This window comes from Lactuca serriola, chromosome 5 (genome assembly GCF_051521515.1).
Source record: "Lactuca serriola cultivar US96UC23 chromosome 5, Lser_US96UC23_V15, whole genome shotgun sequence".
Lineage (NCBI taxonomy): Eukaryota > Viridiplantae > Streptophyta > Magnoliopsida > Asterales > Asteraceae > Lactuca > Lactuca serriola.
The window spans coordinates 317523146-317548972 of record NC_136412.1 but is presented as its reverse complement, the minus strand read 5'-3'; the positions used below and the strand labels follow the sequence as shown (position 1 = coordinate 317548972).

At 33.5% G+C, this 25827-nt stretch overlaps 3 protein-coding genes and 1 non-coding gene across 4 annotated transcripts; 3 read left to right on the top strand and 1 right to left on the bottom strand.

Moving 5' to 3' along the window:
* Window positions 1-331: 331 nt before the first annotated feature.
* Window positions 332-700, bottom strand: LOC145050876 (uncharacterized). The gene is made up of 2 exons (XM_078999067.1): window positions 511-700; window positions 332-459 (listed from the first exon to the last, which is right to left on the bottom strand). The coding sequence occupies exons 1-2, from the start codon at window positions 698-700 to the stop codon at window positions 332-334; spliced, it is 318 nt and encodes a 105-aa protein (XP_078855193.1).
* Window positions 701-1593: 893 nt separating this feature from the next.
* On the top strand, window positions 1594-1700 carry LOC145055997 (small nucleolar RNA R71). The gene has a single exon (XR_013685539.1). It is a non-coding gene; the product is annotated as a small nucleolar RNA R71 (small nucleolar RNA).
* An 11048-nt stretch (window positions 1701-12748) lies between these two features.
* Window positions 12749-14112, top strand: LOC145051881 (transcription factor ORG2-like). Its single transcript, XM_078999713.1, has 3 exons — window positions 12749-13120; window positions 13292-13690; window positions 13914-14112. Exons 1-3 carry the CDS (start codon window positions 12782-12784, stop codon window positions 13986-13988), a joined length of 813 nt encoding a protein of 270 aa, XP_078855839.1. The 5' UTR covers window positions 12749-12781; the 3' UTR covers window positions 13989-14112.
* Window positions 14113-21434: 7322 nt separating this feature from the next.
* Window positions 21435-23145, top strand: LOC145051880 (transcription factor ORG2-like). The gene is made up of 3 exons (XM_078999712.1): window positions 21435-21829; window positions 22001-22399; window positions 22881-23145. The coding sequence occupies exons 1-3, from the start codon at window positions 21491-21493 to the stop codon at window positions 22953-22955; spliced, it is 813 nt and encodes a 270-aa protein (XP_078855838.1). The 5' UTR covers window positions 21435-21490; the 3' UTR covers window positions 22956-23145.
* Window positions 23146-25827: the final 2682 nt, after the last annotated feature.

Below are 25827 nucleotides of genomic sequence, written 5' to 3'. Positions count from 1 at the left end.
ACAAACAAAATCCTTTAAGCTTTCGAATGTAGCAATCAATCGTCACAGGATCAATTCGATCGAATTTTTCTTGACCAAAACTGCTTCTAAGCATTCCTCCAAATTCTTCATAAGTTCCAAACTCCAATTCACTCCAATTATGCATCAAAAGTTGCTCCTAAAGTACTACTCCTCTTGAATTATCTAAAAATGACATAAAACATGAGCAGTACGGGAATTCTAACAATAACATGAGCTGAAAATTATTTGAACTAATGCACATGAAATGACATAAAATTTGATGTTATACGCTAATAAAAACTACCTTAAAAGATGCATAAATTGGCATCTATCACTCCCCAACCCGAAGTGCCAGCTTTGACTCTCTAATGTCTACCAAGGCCCGCACGGTGCTAAGAAATTGTCTCCTAAGAATAATAGGGACTTGATTTTCCTCTTCCATGTTGAGAGCTAGAAAATCTACAGGAAATAAAAACTTGTCAATCTTAACAAAAAGATCTTCATATATACCTCTCAGGAATGTCACCGTCTTATTGGCTAAATAAATGGCCATTTCGATTGGTCTTGGCTTTGGGAGATTCAACTTCTTGTAGAATGAATAGGGCGTTAAATTCACATTAGCTTCCAAATTGGAAAGAGTGTGACTTCTAGCTAGATTCCCAAATTGAAAAGGAAGTATCAAGCTTCCCAAATCTCCCATCCTTTTTCTTAGTTTGTTAAGCATCACATCTGAGCAATTCTCTTTAAATAATCATATTTGAAGCCTCCTCTATTTTCTTTCATTTTGTGAGAAGATCCTTTAGGAATTTTGCATACTTTGGCATTTGTGAAATGGATTCTATGAATGGAATATTGATTTGAAGGGCTTTGATGTACTCTAGAAACTTCTTGTAATCCTCCGCTTGTTTGTCTTACTAGGCTTAGCTTGGATATGGTACAGGTTCCTTATAAACTTTGACCGATGTTTATTTTTTCTCTTAGAAAGTTGGCCAAGCCGTTGAAGTTTAGTCGCCAAGGCGTGGCTGTTGGACAATCTTTTTTTCTCGGTTGTCTTCTTCCTGCTGCTACACACTAGAGGAACTATCACTAGCCAAAAGAATTAAAGGGTTAATAATCTTAACACTTCTAGTTGTTACGAACTTGACCTTAGCTTTCAGGTTTGGTTTCGTGTTGCTTGGAAGTGTTCCTAGAAGATCCCAATCCTTGGTTAAATGAGGCATACTACAATTTTCACACCCCACTTGAATAACATGAATGGACTGACCTATTTGTGATTCCATTCTCGTCAAGATCACAATCCTTGGCCAAAAAAGGCCTGCAACAATTATCACACCCCACTTGAATAGCATGCATGGGTTGACCCATTTTGGTGATCCTCCTGTCCATGTTATCGATTTTTTCCAATACCGCCACTAGTTTCCTCCATCTAAACTCCCTTTGGCTCTTGTAACATCTTCATGAGGGTTATGGTATTCTCGTGAATGCTTTGCGAATTCTTTAATTAGTGCCTTGAATGGTCCTTGAGAGTCAAGGAGTTTCCTTGCAGTCACGATTATCCCATTATAAAAGATAGACACTTCTTGTTGCACATTCAGGTTGTGTTGGGGGCAATTCCTTAGCATTCCTTTATACCTCTCCCATGCTTCATACAAAGACTCACCATCATGTTATTCGAAGTTTTCTATCTTCTTCTTGAGTTTGGCTATCTTTGAAGGTGGGCAGAATTGCTCAATGAAAGCATTTGGAAGATTGGTCATGGTTATCATCGTTCTAGGTGTTAGTGACTTTAGCCAAATTTTAGCCTATCCAGTAAATGTCATTGGAAGCATTCATAGTAGCATCGCATATCGTGAGACATTCAAAACATTGATGTAGTTTGGAATATCCAACACCTCATCAATGTGTCAAAATGCATCTTCGTGGTCCTTCCCGAAAATTAGAATATCCTTGAGCATCAAGAGGATGTGTCTCTTGAGCTCAAAGCTTGTTGCAGCTTGAATTTTTGGTGGAACAAGACCCTCTTTGCTGTCATCATGCATCCTCTTATTGGATTCCTCCATCATCATTCTTGTAATGTCCTCCATCTCTTCTACCTCACTCTTGATTTCATATCCTGAATCATCATTGGTTTCCATTTCTAGACCGTACCCGATTCCTTTCTTGTCGAGAGTCTTCTCAAAGCTTTTGAATTTGTATGTTTAAAACATTCAACTCGATTCCCCAACCTTTATATCTTTCCTTTTGTGAAATGCATATTTGGGATCTTCAAGAGGCGGCATTGTTGGAAATCTTGATCCTCGGGTCATATATCACCGAAAAGAAACAAAAAATAAACACATAAAACAAATAAACAGAAAATTGTTTGAAAAGTGTCCATGGCATGGACAATCGAGTCCATGACATGGCAAACTGAAAAACAGAAAAATAAAAATAGAAAACTAAATTTGTATGAAATAAATTTCACAAAAATTATCTATAAAAAATATCCGAATAAATTAACTATACTGAAACCGTTCGCCGACAACGACACCAAAAACTTGACATGCAATTTATATACTAGTCCTTAATTTATAAACCAAACAATCTAAGCTAGCTAAATGTGATACGCAGTGTACGTAATCGAACAATAGTACAGTAAGAAAGTATGGTGTTGAATACATGGGGAATGAGAATAATTAACAGCTAAATCTCCACTAAAAGTTAACTAATTTAAAAGAAAATAATTTGGGTTTTTTTTTTCTAGTTTTGCAAGTCCATCTTATTTAAAAACAATTAACATAATAACAAATTAACTACCAAAATGCAATAAAAATTAAGTTTCAAGACAAGATATTAAAGAAACTTCCGTTTATATACGATTCACTTACTTATATGGTTGATTTCTTGGAATGTGCAATGGAATGAGCTGTTGCTTGTCGATTCCTGAGATGATTAGAATTTATGATGAAAAGACTAATCCTTTAGCAAAACAAGTTTATTTATTCATTGATTAAGTGGACAAACAAACAAGGACACTAGCGTTAAGTACGAATTAAGCTAGACTTGAAGTTCAAATTGAAATTTATGGATAATAACATCAGTTCAATACATGAATGATCATCAAATTTTAGCTTTCACAATAATTTATCAACTTTTATTTTTAACCCTAGGTTTATGATCAAAAGACTAGTTTTATAACTTTGATGATCGCAAATTCATACGATACAAGCTTACAAAAATAGAATGATCATCTAATGTCAATAAAACTCAGCAATAAAAAGAAAAAGTACTTATCATTAGCATAAAAGGTTCTTTATCAAGCTATCATAACAGAAAGCAACTAGCAACAATCCAATATCCAATAAATCAACACATAGTATTTAAGATCCTCTACTCTAAACAGAATCTGGGGCTTTTATCCTATAACTACTGGAAAAAAAAACAATTAACAACTAAGTACACTTTCCAAACCATAATGAAAACCAAAGTAAACAAATGTTTAGAAGTAATGTTGTCTTAAGATCTCTTCAATTCCAAGCTCTTAACGAAATCAGATCTACAAAAGCCTCCTAGCACGTGTCTGGTGTTCAAAAATTGAAAATTACTTGAAGCATAAGATAGGGTTGAAGGCAGAACCACAGTATATATAGTTTCCAAAAATTGCTCCCCACGTCGTCGCAAATAGGCTCCACAACATGGCGTTCATTAAACACGCGTATTCTCCAAGTCAACAATCATGGTTGCAAATCTTCCTCTAGCCATGGTGTGGAAGTAGATCTCTATGCCGTGGGGATTCAGAATCCTTAGAACATTGACCATGGTTGAATCGATCCAATTTTTCCTGCTTCCAGCCCCCATATTTCACTTTCTTTTAATCCCAAGAATGTCTTCATTGCTAAAAAAACATATTTTAAACATATTAAGCACCTTTTGTCCTAAAATAATCACGGTTGTAGCTAAAAATGTTAAGATAATGCACCAAATATATGAATAAATATGGAAATATCGCATGCTAGAATCCTTCTTTGGAGAGATGCTTTTGTGCCTATCATGTGGAATATTACAGATGTATGATAGTGTGTAGGCTAAGGATCTTTTAGGAACTACATGATATAATTTCCTGATAGTTATGATGCCTTATTTCCTGATGGACTTGTCCGATATTAACTAACTATTAAGCAATTGCATTAGGTTACATGCCACAAAGGTTAAATTGTTTTACAATGCTTAATTTGGCTCTATTGCGTAGCTCCTATTTGAGTCCAACATTTGTAGTGCACAATCTTTCAATCAAAAACAATTTAATTTTGTTGCATGTAATTTTATTTGTAAGATAGTTAGTTGACATTGATAGAAGTTTCTTCTATGGATTATAGCATCTTGTGGTGGAATTCCTAGTGAGCTATGAACGATGTTAGAATGTGGTAACGTGGTTACATGCGTACGAGGACATCCTAGAAGGAGAGTCTAGGAAGGTTAGTGGTGTGCACTTGTGTGAACACATGTATAATAGATTAGAACATTCTGTAGTGGTCGGGTGTAGTCACTTAGAAGCCTTGAGACAATTCTTAGGATGAGTACGGATAAGAGTCGAATGTAGTATGTGCCCGTATTACAAGAATCACATGATCCATACGGGGATCAGGAAGAGTCAAAGGATTTCAAAGGAAATTCTTGTAGTTAGATAGTATGGGTTGGCACAATGATTATTTGTAGTATTTGTAAGGTCAAACCTTATAATCTAGTGAATCAAACTGTCTTGACGCTGATTCATTTTTGTCAGCATATCGGCCGCTGGCTAGAGGTTGCAACAGGGTCAAGATTTGTTATATTTGTGATAAGATCTTTTATTTATATATTTTATATTATCATTTGTTAAGTTATTCAAATCCTTGATTTGTAGGGATTTCACTCTAGAATAGTCTTCCCTAGTATATAAATTACACTAGGGTTCCTTATATAAAATAAGTCGCTTGGTGCATTCTCTTTGTGAGAAGTTCGTAATCAAATATTAGTTATTGATTAATTTGTATTCTTTATTCCTTGGTATTTTGTTAATATGACCCTTCAATTGGTATCATAGCAGGTTTTGTTTTATCAAGAAATGGCATCATCCTATGGATCATCTAAACCTATTACTGGTTCTACATTGGCCAAAAATATTTGTAACACCTTTTTTTCAGTTATGAACTTAAATTATTATTTTGAGATTTATGGGTGGCCATGACATGGTGAAGGCATCACCACGACATGCACTATCATTTAATGTGTGCCGATCATTAAGGTCACAATAACGTGGTCATGTATTGGCCACGACATGGCAAAGTCTTTTTAGAGAAACCCTAACTTTTGGGCCTTTAGACCTATCAATGGATGTGATGGGTAAGATTTCATCTATCCTTAGACTGTATCACTCTCCAAACTCAAAAACCTAAACCATAGCCACCGATTGAAGTTCTTGAATGATTTTCGTGTTTTGTGGTCTTGGAAGGAAGAAGGAACTGTTATGTATAGAACAAGCAAACTACTCATCCCTACTCTTTTTGTCCATCTTCTGGACCACTTATGAGTTCTCAAGTTCTCATTTTGGTGATGTCTTCCTTATAAATCTAGGTTGATTGGTATGTTTTGGTCCATATTTATGTTTTGGATTGTTGATAGAGATAAAGCTTGAAACTTTATGGCTTACCTTGGTCCCTTGGTTATTATATCTTGTAGATCTAGGAGTTGGTATAATTTTGGTAGCCATAAGTGAGTTTTAGGTCATTTTTATCCTATTTTGACATGATTTGGGGAGGGACATGCATGGTTCATGCATATACATGAAGTTTGGATTTTTATGGACATTTAGGGTCCCAAGAGGCTTACTGGAAAGTTTAAGCAACTAGCGTTTTCGTATTTGTCACAACTATGAATTTGATGCCTTGTAAACATTAAACAATGATAATAAATGTGAACCAACAATGTGAAAGCATGTATGATGCTTACTCAATAACAACAAAACACCCATCAAACGCTTTTTAAGAGCACATCAAATAGTCAACAAAAGTTTGGAAGCCCTAAAAATCCCGGTTTAAGTCCATTTTGGACTAGGATTTCCTTATTGGACCTATTGGACCAATAAGCATCCAATTTAATTATCTTGAAACATAGAACTCTCCAATGGGCCCTAATTGGACCCATATACATGAAACTTAATATTTTGGGCCTTATAAGCCTAAAACGAACTAGGTTACCTTTAATGGGCCTTATTGGACCATAATAAATTTAAATTAGCCCTAATAGGTCATAAAAATCATTCTTTGATTTTTGTTGGGCCAAAAATCATCTAACTTAACCATAAAATGGGCTTAAGCATACAAGGCCCAATTATTTTTCCTTCCCCTCTCCATTCTTGGCCCAAACCACAAAAGAAAGGAAGGGTTGACTTCCATTGCCACCTCTTTATTATCCCTAGGACTTCCATGCTTATAACTCATATTTCCATGCAACCATTTCATCAAAGTATCTCTTCCCTTCTCTCTTTCTATCATCGGCCGAACACAACACAAACACACACACACACACACACACACCTCACCAAAAATTCTCTCTAAACCACTCTCAAGATCATCTTCTTCTCCTTTGAAGATCTCGAAATTTTGGCTTAAAATCTAAGGATTTTCATCAAGTAGTTCACATCTTTGGTAAGTTATTTCTTTGATTCATAACATATCTTCTTCATTTTACCAACAATCTCCCTTATCTCATACAAAATCATGATCACTCTCTTAGAAATCATATAAGTTCGAGATTTACCAAGAGGACTTGCTAGGATCGAAACTTTCTTCATTTTCTCTCTTCAAAACCGAAACTATAACTCAAGGTGAGCTTCATAGCCCTCTCTTTTCGGTTTTCATGTGTTTTATGGTGGAGAATACAAGAAAATGTGTAGATCTATGTGTATGTGTATGCTATGTGTGATTTTATGCATGTATGTTAATTTTTATGTGTTTTTGTGATAAACATGTAACTAAAAAGGGGTGAATCTCGAGATCTATGATATGAGAAGAGAAAAAAACATAATCTAAGTTATTTTACACTAAACAACTCAAGACTAATAACTTATAAGATTATGATATACATATTTCAACATAAAAACCCATTTTTGGGCTTAAAATGTCAAATATACAAAACTAGGGTTAAAAATGGTCAACTCACGGTTTCTTCAGGGCCAAAAGAGACAAAACAATTTCCATAATTGTTTTTCTGAATAATAAAATTTTCAAAGGACTTGAAATGTAAATTTTTAGCTTAATGGGCTAATTTTGGGCTTTTTGGCCCAATAAGCCTAAAATTGCGAAAAATGACAATTTAAGGGGATGAAATAAAACTTTCTTCAAAACAGGGGATAAATAGCGTAATAAAACTATTTCAAGGTTCAAAAATGCTTTTCACTACCAAAAAGGATAAAAAATGTAAAGTTTTTCGATTTTGGGCCAAAACTGTAAAAGTTGCGAAAAATGGGGTTTTAACTAAGAAATACCATTCTGGAAAGGATGAATCTGTTAACAAAATAAATTTTGGGTTAAAACTGTCTTTTCAGCAAATTTATGATGCAAAAGTGTCAAGAAAATGTTTTAAGGCTTAAAAATAAAATTCTTTTATATAAAGGACTAAAATTGTTATTTTTATAAAAAGAAAGGTAGTGAAAAGGTCAAACTTCTACTTTTAAACAAATTAATTCATTAAGTCAAAATACAAAACCATGACTACCGACAAAACGGAAAACGAATACATGTTTAACTCCAAAAATCGTTATAAACAAATCGATTCGGTCTCGAATCAATACAAAAACAACAACCGTTAAATCAAGCACTTCAATAGATACGCGATAACTACGATGAGTAAACTTACAAACTTTAGGCTTGAGAGTTTCAAATCATGCTTGTTGGATCTTGCAAGTCCATCAAAATGATCTTTGGGCCCAAAGGGATAACGCTTATATGTTATTGGGCCACCTATGACCCAATTCCGTGTAAAAGGACTTTCAATAGCTTCTATGTGCTATTGGGCCCTAGTGGACCATTAGTAAGGCTAGTAAGGTCAAAGTAATCAAATGCGAGTTGGACCATCGTGTCTTTTGCATCCCCGACAGCCTAAGGTACTTATGATAGTAGAAGGACATAGTGCTCCTCTTCTCTTCGTTCGCTAAGGCTTATGCGAAATCAAAGTAGACGGAATTAGGACGATATTCAATGTGTAGTAATCAATATTCATTCGATATGACGATACAAAAATTAGTAATCACGAATACATTTTGACATTAGAAAACATCAGGTTTTCCGGGGAATTCAATACTACTCGCTCGAAATTTCTATAACTATAATACAAAATACCCTTCATATATATGTTTTTGAAATCATTCATGCATCAACTTATGGATCTACACACTTTGATAAACAAAAGTCTTTTTAGAAAATATCAGATTTGTGATGTTTATGTTATGATTTATGTATATTCATTGTGATGATATTCAATTAAAGTCACGCGAGCCCACGGACGTTTCCGCCGTCTGGTTTGGGGGTGTGACAGTATTAAGGACTCAACCCATTAAAATATCCAAGTGCGGTAGCCACGACATGGTTGTATGAATGTCATGACGTGGTGTTGGAAAATATCACGATTGTTTTACCTGGATACCGCCACAACATGGTGGCATGTCTAACACAACATGGTGGTTGTTTTCTATCGCGGAAGGGATGGATGGCCACGACGTGGTAGTCACCTGAGTTGACTTTGACCGTTAACTTTTGACATAGTTGAATTTTAGCCAAATTGCTAGTTTTAGAAGGTAAACTAAGGGTTTACCTTTTGTGACTCAATAGGTGGTGTGTACCTCCCACTTCTTGACTGTGTGAGATGGTTAGCTGTCGATTATGTTTGTGAGGTGAAACTTGTATGTAAGACATGGGAGGACTATGGAAGACTATGGGAGAACCATAGCAATGAAGACCGTCAGAGGATTGTAATAGTGAGTAATTGTAGGACAGTAGGAGGACCACAGCATTCACATGTTATGTATGTTATCCATGATATGTAGCATTTTGGGGAACACGCTAAGCTTTGTGCTTATAGTTTTATATTTAAATGTTTTAGATACTTCTGGTTTGAAAGGGAAGGCCCCGGTGTGATTGCATCATATCCACTTGAGATTTAACACTTATGATTTTGTTATTACTCTGATGTTGTTTTGAAACACCATTCAATACTTGACTATCTTTTGGAAGTAATGAATGAATGATTTGGATGACTTAAAAAATAAAAATTTTACCGTTTATTTTGGGACATTACAAGTTGGTATTAGAGCCTTGGTTTGAGGGATTCAAAAATGCTCTCGGGTGTGTCTGAACTTAAACTATGGAATTAATAAAAATTTTTAAAAGAAAAATGATCTTCCAAAAAGGCTTTTATAAAAAAAAGGGTTATGATTCAATCAATCAGCTGAGCTCAAGTAAATAATTCTCAAAATACCCATACATGAATGTAGTGCTTTAGTATGCCATTATTGGAGTTACATGTATGCTAGCAGATAAGATAAGGATCCCTTCAGGAATTGCATGAAAGAATTGCCTGATATTTGTGATGCCTTATATCCTAGGGAATTGTTTGTTATTTGTTACATGATGTTATTTGCTAAGTGTATGTGTTAGACTTGTATACGATTAGGATTATATAGCCTTAGAATGATTGATTTAGCCTTATCTTCCGTTCATTGTTTGGTTATGGGCTTAGGGTAGAATCATTTATCTGACAGTCTATTTAGTCTTGTAGTGTGTACAACCTGCGATGATAGTAGAGATTCCTTGCAATGTAGGAGCAAGTAAGACGCGAATTCCGAGAGAGCCTAGGAGCTTTTGTAGTATGTTGTGTATGTTTTTTTAGCATAAGGCTTATGAGAGTTTCCATAGTGGAGTGACTTAGAGGATTCAAAATGATTCTTGAGGAAAGTATGAATAAGTGTGGAAGGTAGTATTAGGCCCGCACAACTGGAAGAACATGATCTATGCTCGAATCAAGGAAAGACATGGAAATTATAAGGAGCTTAGAATGTGATAGATTCTTTGGATATGTTCTAATCTTATGTATTGTTTCCTTCTAAGTATGGTGGGGACTATCTAAGGTTCCAGTTCAGGTGTTGAAGTTGAACCAATTGATGAGAGGATATGTGAGTTTATCACATCAAAGATCATGCATCGTATCTTAGATGCAAAACTGTCACACCCCCAAACCAGGATGGTGGAAACGTTCGAGGGTGGATAACTTTCATGTATTGTATCATAACAATTAAGTAATAGTAAAGAAAGCAAACATAACCATCATATAGATATTTGAAAAAAGTTACATCATTGTAAGTGTTACATGTTTCAAAAGTCAATTACAATATGATGACAAAAGATTTGTTTGACACCTTAGCACCCCATCCTCCAAAGTTGTTGGTTACATGTTTTACTGATTCCCTGAGAATATAAGTTGTTTGAAAAAGTGTCAACAATTAAGTTGGTGAATTCATAAGCATTTTTGTATTAAAATTCTGTCATTTGTTCTTTAATATGTACATATGTTTCTCCCAGAAAATCTTATATTTTCTGTTATAATGAATTGTAATCTTAATACCTTAAAACCAAAATGTGTAAATGTTGTTGTACGCTGAAATAATATAATGTAGTTTTATTATTGAATAAAACCATATGAAATTGAATGTTACTTGAAAATGTAAGTTTCACTATACTGGAATATAGTATTCTGTAATTGTACTGTAAAATATCGTATTATAGTTTTATTATTTAATAAAACTATTTGAAGTTGTTTACGTATTCGTACAATAATCGTATTGTTAATACCAAATTATGAGTTATTATAACCATGATTGATGACCTAATTTGGCCTGAATATAACGTTCTCCAGGCATCAGAATTGGTACGACATTTATCACCCCAGGTTTGTCGGCCTAACTGTAGATAAGAGTTTAGGTGTGTGATTGTCAGTCCTGTATAGATCTATACACATGTGTCACACTCTCCTTCCAGGAGACTCTGGTTATAATTTCAGGGCTTAGTTGGTAATTAAATAAGTACTTCATCCAAAGAAAAAAAGCAACATAAGGAAGAAATTATCAGGTTTGTGTTGTTTCTAAATGTTCTTCTCTATCTATTGACATACTTCCTAAGATAATCTCCCTTTGAAAGATTTAAAAATTTATGGATTTTTGATGCCCTTTTTGGATCTCTCATTCTAGGTTTTCAACATCGGTTAATACGGGAAGATAATTTTCATCATTCTTGACAATAAAAAGATTCAAAGCAGAAAGATCTTGGAATTTACATCACATATTATATGTTTGAATGTGTTTTGGTTACATCACAAACTGTGAAATCTATCTGGAAATGTTTTTTGGTGCCATTTTGGATGGCTATTTTTTAGTGTTGTTTTGTGTTATTTTTGGGGCGGTTTTGTATTCTTCCTGGATAGGTTTGTTGGTGCGGTTTTGTCTATTTTTTGAGGTGGTTTTAGAACCGCACATTTAAATAAGAGCATTTTTGATGCGATATTTGTTGGTACGATTCAATAACCGCACTAATTAATCATTTTAACCGCCTCAACAAATGCTTTCTGTACTAGTGAGTGGTAATATATGATTAAGATTAATTTTGGCAGCTATCTATTGAATTCATCGACACCACGACTCGCTAATGGCTTTGTTGCAGCGTGGAATCTAGAATTTGTAAGGTATAGAAACTCATCATCAGTTCGCAAATAAATTTACTCTTCAACAGGACGCGGTGCCCTTTTAAAGAGGCGTGGTGCGGCGCACTTGAATTAAAATTCAACATGTTTTTTCAGTTTTTTCTTTTCCAACTCTGTTTTTCAATGTTTTTATTTCGTTTTCGCTCCAGCAACACAATTATATTTGTTAAATAATAATTTAAAACTTTAACACTTTTTGTTCCAAAAAAAATATGAAAACATAACATAAAGTAATAAAATAACATAAAATAATATGAAAACATCGAAAATATATTCTTTAAAATAGACGTTAACTAGTATCTAGAATTCTTACCTAATTAATTGGGATTCCTACTGGTTCCTCTTTCTTCAATAATATATGCCTTTTCCTGTTCGAAAACAAAAACATCAAAACAAGGATACATCATCATAAGTCATAACAGTTGTAAAATTTCAATTATTAAATATTAATTTTTTATGAGAGTATGATATCATATAGTTGAATAAATCAGAAAGAATAAAATAATAAATGACATCTACGCCAATAAACAAGTGCTAACTTCTTAAGTACAACATTTGTAAAATAAAAGGCAAGGACACACTTATGCCACATACCTTTGCTAAACTTGTAATTGAAAACTAACAAAGTGCTTCCGAATGGCACGAGCTGCACGTGAATTCATCTTCCAAGAATTTTATTGCTTGATAAAATTCTATGATTTTTATTTTATTTATTCCAACTAGCTACAATACTTATCGAGTCATGTAAAGTGTGAACTCATTAGCAACTATATATTCGTTAATTAAGTTATATCTTATTATACTAAAAAATATTGTTGTAGTTGTAACGAAAATGCGTGTGTTAGTTTGAGGAGAATGTAATTTCTAAGATGATGTAAATTTCACTTTTATAATGCAAGAGGATATGCCTAGCTAATTTAGTTATCATTATATAAATATACCAACTTATTATCCTAACTTCCCATTCTTTTTTTCTGCAAAACACTATTACCTATAATTGAAAAAGAGAGAAAAGATGCAAGCTTTATCCCCTCTCTTCTCAAGTAACTTCGCATGGCCCTCTGAGGATCTCATACCCAATCATTTTCAACTTGATGGCAATGATCTTTCTATAGATGTTGAAGCCAATTCATATAAATCTTTTCTTGGTTTTCATACATATGAAGATATCCAGCATGATTTTTCTAATGAAAATTCTAATTCTTCTGGAGGGCTTGTGAATGACGATTACGCTAATCCTTTGATGGTGGTGAAGAAGCTCAATCATAATGCCAGTGAAAGACATCGTCGTAAGAGGGTGAACGACTTGTATGCTTTCATTCGTTCACTACTACCGATTTCCACTGATCAAAAGGTACTTACACATTTAACTTGTTCAAATGTTAGTGAGAAAATCAGTCCAAAAAATGTATAATTCTCACATGTGCAAACACATGACTAACATTTAAGCTGTATATAAATCAGCACTTGTAAGTACTTAATGTTTCAGTGGGCCCAGCCTTATAATATTTCTCTTTTGACACAGAAAAAAGTAAGTATCCCTGGAACAGTATCGCGTGCACTGAAGTACATACCAGAACTACAAAAGGAAGTAGAGACATTAATACGTAAAAAGGAAAAGCTTTCATCGTATTCATCATCAAAAGCTTACTTGACGGAAGAAGGCATGAAGAACAAAATGGGTAAAGATGCAAAAATTGAAACAAATTCATCATTTGTTTCTTCTGTAAGAGTTTTAGGAGCCAAAGAAGCTGTCATACAACTGATTTCTTCAAAGGATCATATGCACAAGAGGAAGGAGATTGGCTTCTTGTCAACGGTTTTGAAATACTTAGAGGAGGAAGAAGATGGGTTTGTTTTGCTGAATTCAACGACCTTCAAATCGTTGGGGGAAGGGATGTTATTTAGCACTCTACATATTCAGGTACATAACAGTGATCTCTTTAATCTTACAATAGAGTGAAAAAATATCTTCTCTTAAAGCGACCTCAATTCTAAATTAAAATACGTAGGGAATCTTCTCAAGATACAATTGTCATAGATCTGTTGTTGGCCACAATATAACAATCGGTTATTTCAATATTAATTTCAGAATTAACTAATATTTTATTGAAATAGTCATATTAATACAACATTGTGTTGAACAGGTGCAAGGTGATAATAACATAGACGCTGGAAGGCTGAAAGAGAAGCTCTGCTCTTTCTACCAACAATCAGATTGAGTTTTACTCCAGTTAGAATGCATTGTCTACATATCTAGTAATCAGCAAGCTTTAGTTTTTGATATATCAGTTATATAGCGTTCAACAAAATAGATCATTGAGAATGTATATTAAAGCCTAACCATTTGTAAATACTAGATAATCAAATGTGAATGATAGTAAGAAAATTGTTACCATACCTTCATGCTTTGCAAGGTTACGTGAATTTACTTCTTATCCGATTCCTATGCTTCCATGAATTAGTTAATAACGCAATTCTAACGAAATATGTAGAGAAAATGGTTGACACTTCTAGTCCCGCTATGTCCAAAAAAGTATATAATAGAGTGAGGGCAAAAGTGATTTCATTCTCATTCACGTGAATATAAATATGTTAAAATATTTACAATTGACAACCTCTAAAATACAAATAACACAAATTATCACAAAATAATCGTTAGTCTATAGTTTAAGGAGGAGGTTGACGAATGCTTAGACTATAACATAAATCACTGAATAGGACACAAGGTAGGCCTTCTGTAAAAATGTTAACAAACTAATATCTTGAGGGTACATGTGCCACTCGAATCTGTCCTTTTTGAACTTTCTCCTAAACGGAATGTATATTGAACTCAATGAGCTTGGTACGTTGATGTGCAATCGGATTTTGAGATAGATAAATGGTGCTTCCATTATCGCAATAAACCAAAGATGTGTGTCAAGGTGGTAGAACAAGCTCTAAAACCAGATTAGGTATCCAAACTCCATAGCTCCCATAGCATATTGTGTACACACAATAGCTTGATGCTACTTTTCTCCATGTTACTCTTCCAATGAATGTCCATAACGTTGTAAAAGTAGCTATACCTTCCCAATCCATCAAGTTTAATGTCCCATTAGTTTCGTATTTTTAACCACACTACCTTTAAAAATGGATATTCAAAGAAAACATGATTTGTACTCTCAACTTGTCGGTCAGGTCACAAATAGAGCATATGACATGATCCAATTCTATTCCAATTTTGTTAAAGTTAACTTTTTTCGATTATCCAAGAAACGATTCAATTGAAAATGTTAACCTTCAATTTACTTGGGGTAAGTTTTGAGCACCTAGTTCTTTCATGGAAATTCTCTAGGAATTTGCTATCTATGAGACTTACGCATGTTCTCTATTTCATGCCTACTACACACCTTTCTTATCTATGTCCAACCAATGTAGCATTTTGAAAGTGATCAAAAACCGAGTAACCAAGATTTGTTATCTTTGTGATAAGATCTTTTATTTGTATATTTTATAGTATCATTTGTTAAGTTATTCAAATCCCTGATTTGTAGGGATTTCACTCTAGAATAGTCTTCCCTAGTATATAAATTACACTAGAGTTCCTTATATAAAATAAGTCGCTTGGTGCATTCTCTTTGTGAGAAGTTCTTAATCAAATATTAGTTTTTGATTAATTTGTGTTCTTTATTGACTGGTATTTTGTTATTATGACCCTTCAATTGGTGTCATAGCAGGTTTTGTTTTATCAAGAAGTGACATCATCCTATGGATCTTCTAAACATTGGCCAAAAATATTTGTAACACCTTTTTTCAGTTATGAACTTAAATTATTATTTTGGGATTTATGGGTGGCCATGACATGGTGAAGGCATCACCACGACATGCACTATTGTGTAATGTGTGTCGATCATTAAGGTCACAATAACATGGTCATGTATTGGCCACGACATGGAGACGTCTTTTTGGAGAAACCCTAACTTTTGGGCCTTTTGCCCTATTTAATGGTAGTGATGGCTAAGATTTTGTCTATCCTTAGACTGTATCACCCTCCAAACTTAAAAACCTAAACCATAGCCTCCCACTAAAGTTCTTGAATCATTTTGGTGTTTTGTGGTCCTGGAAGGAAGAAGGAACTGTTATGTATAGACCAAGCAAGCTACTCATCCCTACTCTTTTTGTCCATCTTTTGGACCACTTGTGAGTTCTCAAGTTCTCATCTTGGTGATGTCTTCCTTATAAATCTAGGTTGATTGGTATGTTTTGGTCCATATTTATGTTTTGTATTGTTGATAGAGATAAAGCTTGAAACTTTATGGCTCACCTTGGTCCCTTGGTCATTATATCTTGTAGATCTAGGAGGTTGTATAATTTTGGTAGCCATAAGTGAGTTTTAGGTCATTTTTATCCTATTTTGACCTAATTTGGGGAGGGACATGCATGGGTCATGCATATACATAAATTTTGGATTTTTATGGACTTTTAGGGTCCCAAGAAGCTTACTTGAAAGTTTAAGCAAGTAGCATTTTCGTATTAAGGACTCAACCCATTAAGATGTCCAAGTGCGGTAGCCACGTCGTGGTTGTATGAATGCCATGACGTGGTCCTCGAAAATATCACGATTGTTTTACCTGGACACCGCCACAGCATGGTGGCATCTCTAACACAACATAGTGGTTGTTTTTTATCGCGACAGGGATGGATGGCCACGACGTGGTAGTCACCTGAGTTGACTTTGACTGTTAACTTTTGACATAATTGAATTTTAGCCAAATTTCTAGTTTTAGAAGATAGACTAAGGGTTTACCTTTTTTGATTCAATAGGTGGTGTGTAGCTCCCACTTCTTGACTGTGTGAGATGGTTAGTTTTTGATTATGTTTGTGAGGTGAAACTTCTATATAACACTAGGGATGACTATGACAGTCGTATGGAAGACATGGGAGGATTATGGTAGCCGTATGGAAGACTATGGGAGAACCATAGCAATGAAGACCGTAGGAGGATTGTAATAGTGAGTAATTGTAGGACAGTGGGAGGACCAAAGCATTCACATGTTATGTATGTTATCCATGATATGTAGTATTTTGGGGAACACGCTAAGCTTTGTGCTTATAGTTTTATATTTAAATGTTTTACATAGTTCTGGTTTGAAAGGGAAGGCTCTGGCGTGATTGCATCATATCCACTTGAGATTTAACACTTATGATTTTGTTATTACTCTGATGTTGAGTTGCAACACCTCTCAATACTTTGACTATCTTTTGGAAGTAATGAATGAATGATTTGGACGATTTAAAAATGAAAAATTTTACCTTTTATTTTGGGACACGACAAGGTGGTATCAGAGCTTTGGTTTGAGGGATTCATAAATGCTCTCAGGTGTGTCTAAACTTAAACTGTGGAATTAATAAAATCTTTTAAAAGAAAAATGATTTTCCAAAAGGGTTTTTATTAAAAAAGGGTTATGATTAAATCAATCAGCCAAGCTCAAGTAAATAATTCTCAAAATACCCATACATGAATGTAATGCTTTAGTATGCCATTACTGGAGTTACATGTATGCTAGTGGATAGGATGAGGATCCCTTCAGGAATTGCACGAAAGAATTGTCTGACATTTGTAATGCCTTATATCCTACGGAATTGTCTGTTATTTGCTACTTGATGTCTCAATAGATGATGTTAATTGCTAAGTGTATGTGTTAGACTTGTATACAATTAGGATTATATAGCCTTAGAATGATTGATTTAGCCTTATATTCCGTTCATTGTTTGGTTATAGGCTTAGCGTAGAATCATTTATCTGACAATCTATTTAGTCTTGTAGTGTGTACAACCTGTCGTGCTAGTAGAGATTCCTTGCAATGTTGGAGCAAGTAAGATAAGAATTCCTAGGAGAGCCTAGGAGGTTTTGTAGTATGTTGTGTATGTTTTTTAGCATAGGGCTTATGAGAGTTTCCATAGTGGAGTGACTTAGAGGATTCAAAATGATTCTTGAGGAAAGTACGGATAAGTGTGGAAGGTAGTATTGGGCCCGTACAACTGGAAGAACATGATCTATGCTCGAATCAAGGAAAGACATGGAAATTATAAGGAACTTAGAGTGGGATAGATTCTTTGGGTATGTTCTGATCTTTTGTACTGTTTCCTTTTAAGTATGGTGGGGTAGGGGTGAGCATGGGTCGGTTTGGGTCAGTTTTGACCTAAAACCGAACCCAACTCAATAAAATCGGTTTTCAAAAAAATAAAAATCGAACCAAGAACCCAAACCGTCAGTTCGGTTTCTCGGTTTTTAGTTTCTTCATGGGTTGGTTCCGGGTTTAAACCTGAACCCAATGTTAATCCCAAATAAACGGATTTGAGGCATGATAGAAGTTGACGATTCCATATATTAAGGGTGAAACATGCGCAACTTTCGTACAACCTTCGATGTCGGATAGATCAAATTGCAAATTAAAACAGAAAATTGGGGAAAATTTTGGCAAGCAGGGAGATTTGAACCCTTGACATCTGGTTCATGGGGAAAACGCTCAACCGCTAGGCCAAGAGGGTGTTTGTATATCCAATTCACGCCTCAGATATATATATATATATATATATATATATATATATATATATATATATATATATATATATATTCATATGATTACATATACAAAAATATGGCAGTCAACCGTTGAGTCGATTTCTCGGGTTGGGTTGGTCGATTTCTGGGCAAAAACCGAAACCGAACCTGATTTTTCGGTTTTTAAAAATTTGAAACCCTAACCTTCGGTTTTGCTTCGGTTTCGGTTTCGTCGGTTTTGGTTGGTTTCCCGGTTTCTTGGTTCGGGTTTGCTCACCTCTATGGTGGGGACTATCCAAGGTTCCAGTTCTGGTTCCAGTTCAAGTGCTGAAGTCGAACCAATTGATGAGAGGATACGTGAGTTTATCACATCAAAGATCATGCGTCGTATCTTAGATGCAAAACTGTCAGACCCCCAAACCAGGATGGCGGAAACGTTTGGGGTGGATGAATTTCTTGTATTGTATCATAACAATTGAGTAATAGTAAAGAAAGCAAACATAACGATCATATAGATATTTGAAAAAAGTTACATTATTGTAAGTGGTAAATGTTTCAAAAGTCAATTACAATATGATGACAAAAGATTTGTTTGACACCTTAGCGTCCCATCCTCAAAAGTTGTTAGTTAAATAGTTTACTGATTCCCCGAGAATACAAGTTGTTTGAAAAAGTGTCAACAATTAAGTTGGTGAATTCATCAAAAATTTTGTATTAAAAGTCTGTCATTTGTTCTTTGAAAATGTTCAGATGTTTCTCCCAGAAAATCTTATATTTTCTGTTATAATGAATTGTAATCTTAATACCTTAAAACCAAAATGTTTAAATGCTGTTATACACTAAAATAGTATAATGTAGTTTTATTATTGAATAAAACCATATGAAAATGAATGTTACTTGAAAATGTAAATTTCACTGTACTGGAATATAGTATTCTGTAATTGTACTGTAAATATCGTATTATAGTTTTAGTATTTAATAAAACTATTTGAAGTTGTTTACGTATTCGTACAATAATCGTATTGTTAATACCAAATTGTGAGTTATTATAACCATGCTTGATGACCTAAGTTGGCCTGAATACGACGTTCTTCAGGCATCAGAATTGGTACGACACTTGACACCCCATGCCTGCCGGCCTAACTGTAGTTAACAGTTTAGGTGTGAAATTGTCAGTCCTGTATAGATTTATACACAAGTGTAACGCTCTCCTTCTATGAGACTCTGGGTATAATTTCAGGGCTTGGTTAATACTTGGATAAGTACTTCATCCAAAGGGAAAAGGTAACATAAGGAAGAACATATTAGGTTTGTGTTGTTTCTGAATGTTCTTCTTTATGTATTGACATACTTCCTAAGATAATCTTGCTTTGAGAGATTGAAAAATTTATGGATTTTCAATGCCCTTTTTGGATCTCTCATTCTAGGTTTTCAACATCGGTTAATCTGGGAAGAAAACTGTCACCCTTCTTGACAATAAAAAGATTCAAAGCAGAAAGATCTTGGATTTTACATCACATATTATTTGTTTGAATGCGTTTCGGTTACAACACAAATTGTGAAATCTATCTGGAAAGGTTTTTTGGTGCGATTTTGGCTAGCTATTTTTTAGTGTTGTTTGGTGCTATTTTTGGGGCAGTGTTGAGTTTTGTGATCTTCTTGGACAGGTTTGTTGGTGTGGTTTTGTTTATTTTGTGGGGTGGTTTTAGAACCGCACCATTAAATAATGACATTTTTTGATGTGATATTTGTTGGTGCTATTCAATAACCACATTAATCATTTTAACCGCATCAACAAATGCTTTATGTACTAGTGAGTGGTAATATATGATCAGGATGATTTTTCGTAGCTATCTATAGAATTCATCGACACCACGACGCGCTAATGGCTTTGCCGCAATGTGGAATCGAGAATTCGTAAGGTATAGAAACTCATCATCTGGTTGCAAATAAATTTGCATCTTCAACAGGGCGCGGTGCCCTTTTAAAGAGGTGTGGCGCGGCACGCTTGAATTAAAATTCAACATGTTTTTTCAGTTTTTTCTTTTCCAACTCCGTTTTTCAATGTTTTAATTTCGTTTTCGCTAGCAACAAATTATATTTGTTAAATAATAATTTAAAACTTTAACACTTTTTATTCCAAAAATATAAAATCATAACATAAAATAATAAGGAAACATCTTAAATATATTATTTAAAATAGACGTTAATTAGTATCTAGAATTCTTACCTAATTAATTGGGATTCCTACCAAAGGGCTTGTAGCCCAGCGGTATCAGGTGGTGCCCTCCCTTTTTGATGTTGAGGGTTCAAATCTCGTCGTGGACATAGATGTAATAGGTGTTGTTAGCTTAGGAGTAGATTAGATTGCCGGTTCAACAAAAAATAATAATAATAATTGGGATTCCTACTCGTTCCTCTTTCTTCGGTAATATATGCCTTTTCCTGTCGGAAAACAAACACATCAAAACAAGGATACATCATCATAATTCATAACAGTTGTAAAATTTCAATTATTAAATATTATTTTTTTATGAGAGTATGATATCATATAGTTGAATAAAACAGAGAATAAAATAATAAATTACATCTACGCCAATAAACAAGTGCTAACTTCTTAAGTACAACATATGTAAAATAAAAGCCAAGGACACACTTATGCCACATACCTTTGCTAAACTTGTAATTGAAAAGTAACCTAGAGGGTCCGAATGGTAGGAGCTGCACGTGAATCCATCTTCCAAGAATTTTATTTGCTTGATAAAATTCTATGATTTTTATTTTATTTATTCCAACTAGCTACTATACTGATCGAGTCATGTGAAGTGTGAAATCATTAGCGAATATATATATATATATATATATATATATATATATATATATATATATATATATATATATATATATATATATATATATATATATATATATATATATTCGTTAATTAAGTTATATCTGCTTATACTAAAAAATGTAGTTGTAGTTGTAACGAAAATGCGTGTGTTAGTTTGAGGATAATATAATTTCTAAGATGATGTAAATTTCACTTTTATAATGCAAGAGGATATGCCTAGCTAATTTAGTTATCATTATATAAATATACCAACTTATTATCCTAACTTCCCATTCTTTTTTTCTGCAAAACACTATTACCTATAATTGAAAAAGAGAGAAAAGATGCAAGCTTTATCCCCTCTCTTCTCAAGTAACTTCGCATGGCCCTCTGAGGATCTCATACCCAATCATTTTCAACTTGATGGCAATGATCTTTCTATAGATGTTGAAGCCAATTCATATAAATCTTTTCTTGGTTTTCATACATATGAAGATATCCAGCATGATTTTTCTAATGAAAATTCTAATTCTTCTGGAGGGCTTGTGAATGACGATTACGCTAATCCTTTGATGGTGGTGAAGAAGCTCAATCATAATGCCAGTGAAAGACATCGTCGTAAGAGGGTGAACGACTTGTATGCTTTCATTCGTTCACTACTACCGATTTCCACTGATCAAAAGGTACTTACACATTTAACTTGTTCAAATGTTAGTGAGAAAATCAGTCCAAAAAATGTATAATTCTCACATGTGCAAACACATGACTAACATTTAAGCTGTATATAAATCAGCACTTGTAAGTACTTAATGTTTCAGTGGGCCCAGCCTTATAATATTTCTCTTTTGACACAGAAAAAAGTAAGTATCCCTGGAACAGTATCGCGTGCACTGAAGTACATACCAGAACTACAAAAGGAAGTAGAGACATTAATACGTAAAAAGGAAAAGCTTTCATCGTATTCATCATCAAAAGCTTACTTGACGGAAGAAGGCATGAAGAACAAAATGGGTAAAGATGCAAAAATTGAAACAAATTCATCATTTGTTTCTTCTGTAAGAGTTTTAGGAGCCAAAGAAGCTGTCATACAACTGATTTCTTCAAAGGATCATATGCACAAGAGGAAGGAGATTGGCTTCTTGTCAACGGTTTTGAAATACTTAGAGGAGGAAGAAGATGGGTTTGTTTTGCTGAATTCAACGACCTTCAAATCGTTGGGGGAAGGGATGTTATTTAGCACTCTACATATTCAGGTACATAACAGTGATCTCTTTAATTAATCTTACACTAGAGTGAAAAAATGTATTCTCTTAAAGCAACCTCAATTCTAAATTAAAGTACTTAGGGAATCTTCTCAAGATACAATTGGTTTTGTTTAAAAAAAAACTAATATGGGTCATTATTTTGAGGAAAATTTCTAAACTGAGTATATATTTTTCTATAAGGATGATTTTAGTTTTATATACACACAATGTCGAGTAAGTAGGTGTGCCACCTTAACTTGCTTAAACTATGAAACATGTAAAATCTTATGATTATATATATATATATATATATATATATATATATATATATATATATATATATATATATATATATATATATATATCAAGCATACTTATGTCATAGATCTGCTGTTTGCCACAATGAACAATCGGTTATTTCAATACTAATTTCATAATTAACTAATATTTTATGGAAATAGTGATATTAATACATCATTGTGTTGACCAGGTGCATGGTGATAATATCATAGACGCTGAAAGGCTGAAAGAGAAGCTCTGCTCTTTCTACCAACAATCAGATTGAGTTTTACTCCAATTAGAAGTTTAGATCGCGTTGTCTATACATATTATATCTAGTAATCAGCAAACATTAGTTTTGGACATGTTAGTTATATAGCGGTCAACAAATAGATCATTGAGAAGGTAAATTAAAGCCTATCCACTTGTAACTACTAGATAATCAAATGTGAATAATAGTAAGAAAATTGTTACCATTCCTTCGTGCTTTGCAAGGTAAGGTGAATTTACTTCTTCTTCGATTCCTAGGCTTTCATAATCTTCTTACCTAATAAATAAATTTTTTTTTTCATGAATCTTCTTACCTAATAAATAAATAACTTTTGTCACATGTTTTCTTCTTCTTTATTTGAACACATAATATATTTTTTAAAATTTTTAAAATTCTTTTTTTCCACTTTTCATTTTATTAAATTTTTCATTATATTAAATTAAAATTTCACATTTAATATGTAAGGTAATATATATGTAAGGTATTTATTAGAAAAATGTTTATATATATAATGTATTTAATACATTAAAAACTCATTAATTTTAATAATTCAAAAATTTTCTCATTTTTTTTATAAATTCAAAATTTTCAAATTGTTAATTTTTTTTAAATAAACTCATATAATACATGGGTCTCACCTAGTTAGCTAATAACTAAATTCTAACAAAATATGTAGACAAAAAGGTTGGTAATTCTAGTCCCCTATGTACAAGAGGTATATAATAGATTATGCAACAAGTGATTTCCCTGTCGTTCGTGAACATAAATATTCTACAATATTTACACTTGACAACCTCTAAAATACAAGTAATATAAATTATCACAATATACCCGGTTGTCTTATATATCCCCTCGGTCTAAGTCTAATGAGGAGGTTGACAAATGCTTAGACCGAAACAAAATTCATTGAATAGGATACGAGGCCGGCCTTTAGTAAAAAAGGTTAGCGAACTGATATCTTAAGGGTACATATATCTATACTATCTATTAAATAAAAATAACTTCCTTTATATGCCTTTTTGTAGACTATCACTTCAAAAATTTATCATTTATTCTAATTTTGACACGTAACAGTCTTACAATATTTTTTTAATTAATTCAGTTTTTAAATTCAGATAAATCAAGATATGTATTAGATTTGAAATTTAAAATTAAAAATAAGATATATGGTAATTGATTTGAAATAAATTAAATTTCTATTTTTCATCATATTTTAGTATAGCATTATTGTTTTTTTTCAATGTAATTTTATTTTCTAAGTTGTCAATCCATGTAATACATGAGTCTCTCTCTCTCTCTCCATATATATATATATATATATATATATATATATATATATATATATATATATATATATATATATATATATATATAGAGAGAGAGAGAGAGAGAGAGAGAGGAGGGAAAGGAAGTGGGATAGAGAGTTTGGTGAATATATGACTGTCATTATATAAACTTACGTGTAGAACCTGCTAAAATTATGTAGTTTTAATTATAAATCAAAACAATTATAATGCTTTTTTGCATAATCTTCAATGTTTTTTCCCTTGATCAATTTTGTTCACAAAATAGATCATTGAGAATGTAAATTAAAGCCTATCCATTTGTAAATACTAGATAATCAAATGTGAATGCTAGTAAGAAAACCGTTACCATTCCTTCGTGTTTGGCAAGGTTACGTGAATTTGCTTCTTATTTGATCCTTATGCTTCCATGAATTAGTTAATAACGCAATTCTAACAAAATATGTAGACAAAAAAGTTGACGGTTCTAGTCCCGCTATATACAAGAAGTATATAATGGAATCATGACAAAAGCGATTTCCCTCTCATTCACATGAATACAAAATATGTTACAATATTTACACTTGACAACATCTAAATTACAAAATATCACAATATAATCAGTAGTCTGATATACCCCCTCAGTCTAAGGAGGAGGTTGAAAATGCTTAGACTTGAACAAAAATCATTGAATAGGACAAGAGGTAGGCCTTTTGTAAAAATGTTAGTGAATTAATATATCGAGGATACATGTAACACTCGAATCTACCCTCTTTGAATTTTCGCCTAAATGAAATGAATATCAATCTCAATATGATTGATACGTTGATGTTGAATCGAATTTTGAGATAGATAAATGGTGGTTACATTATCGCATTAAACCAAAGATGTGTGTCGAGGTGGTAGACCAAGTTCTAAAAAAAAGATTACGTATCAAACAAATTTCAGCGACCATATTAACAACCCTTCTGTATTCTGCCTCAACGCTAGATTGAGAACTAGTAGTTTGACGTTTGGATGACCTGGAAATCAAGTTGTCGCACAAGTAACACAATAGCCAAAGGTAATACGACGGGTGTCTTGAAAACCCGCATAGCCTGCATCAGTGTAGGACACAAGGTTGGTTGGCAAAGTGGCACTCATTTACAAACTCATGTATATCGTGGCCTTAACATATCGAACGATGTGTTTTAGAGCGATCCAGTGGGCAAATCGAAGTGCATGCAAACTTTATGAACATCGTAAGATATATTGGGCCTGGTGAATGTCAAATACTAAAGGGCCCCTGTAAAACTATGTTAGGTAGTCAGATCATCAGTTAAGTCACCCGCTTCACTGCTTAGTTTTTCAAATGTGTCTACTAGCGTGTGTACAAGGTTGCAATCTCCCATTTTCGCACGTGATACTATTTTTGAAGCGTATTTTTCTTGAGACAGGAAGACGTCGGTAGTGTTACATTTGACCAAGGTGCCAATGAAGTATTGTAAGGGACCCAAATCCTTCATGGAAAAATTGGACAAAAGGCGTGATAGAAGTTGTTGGTGAAGAATCACAGAGGAGATGGTGAAGATGATATTGTCTACATATAAGAGGAAATAAGCAGT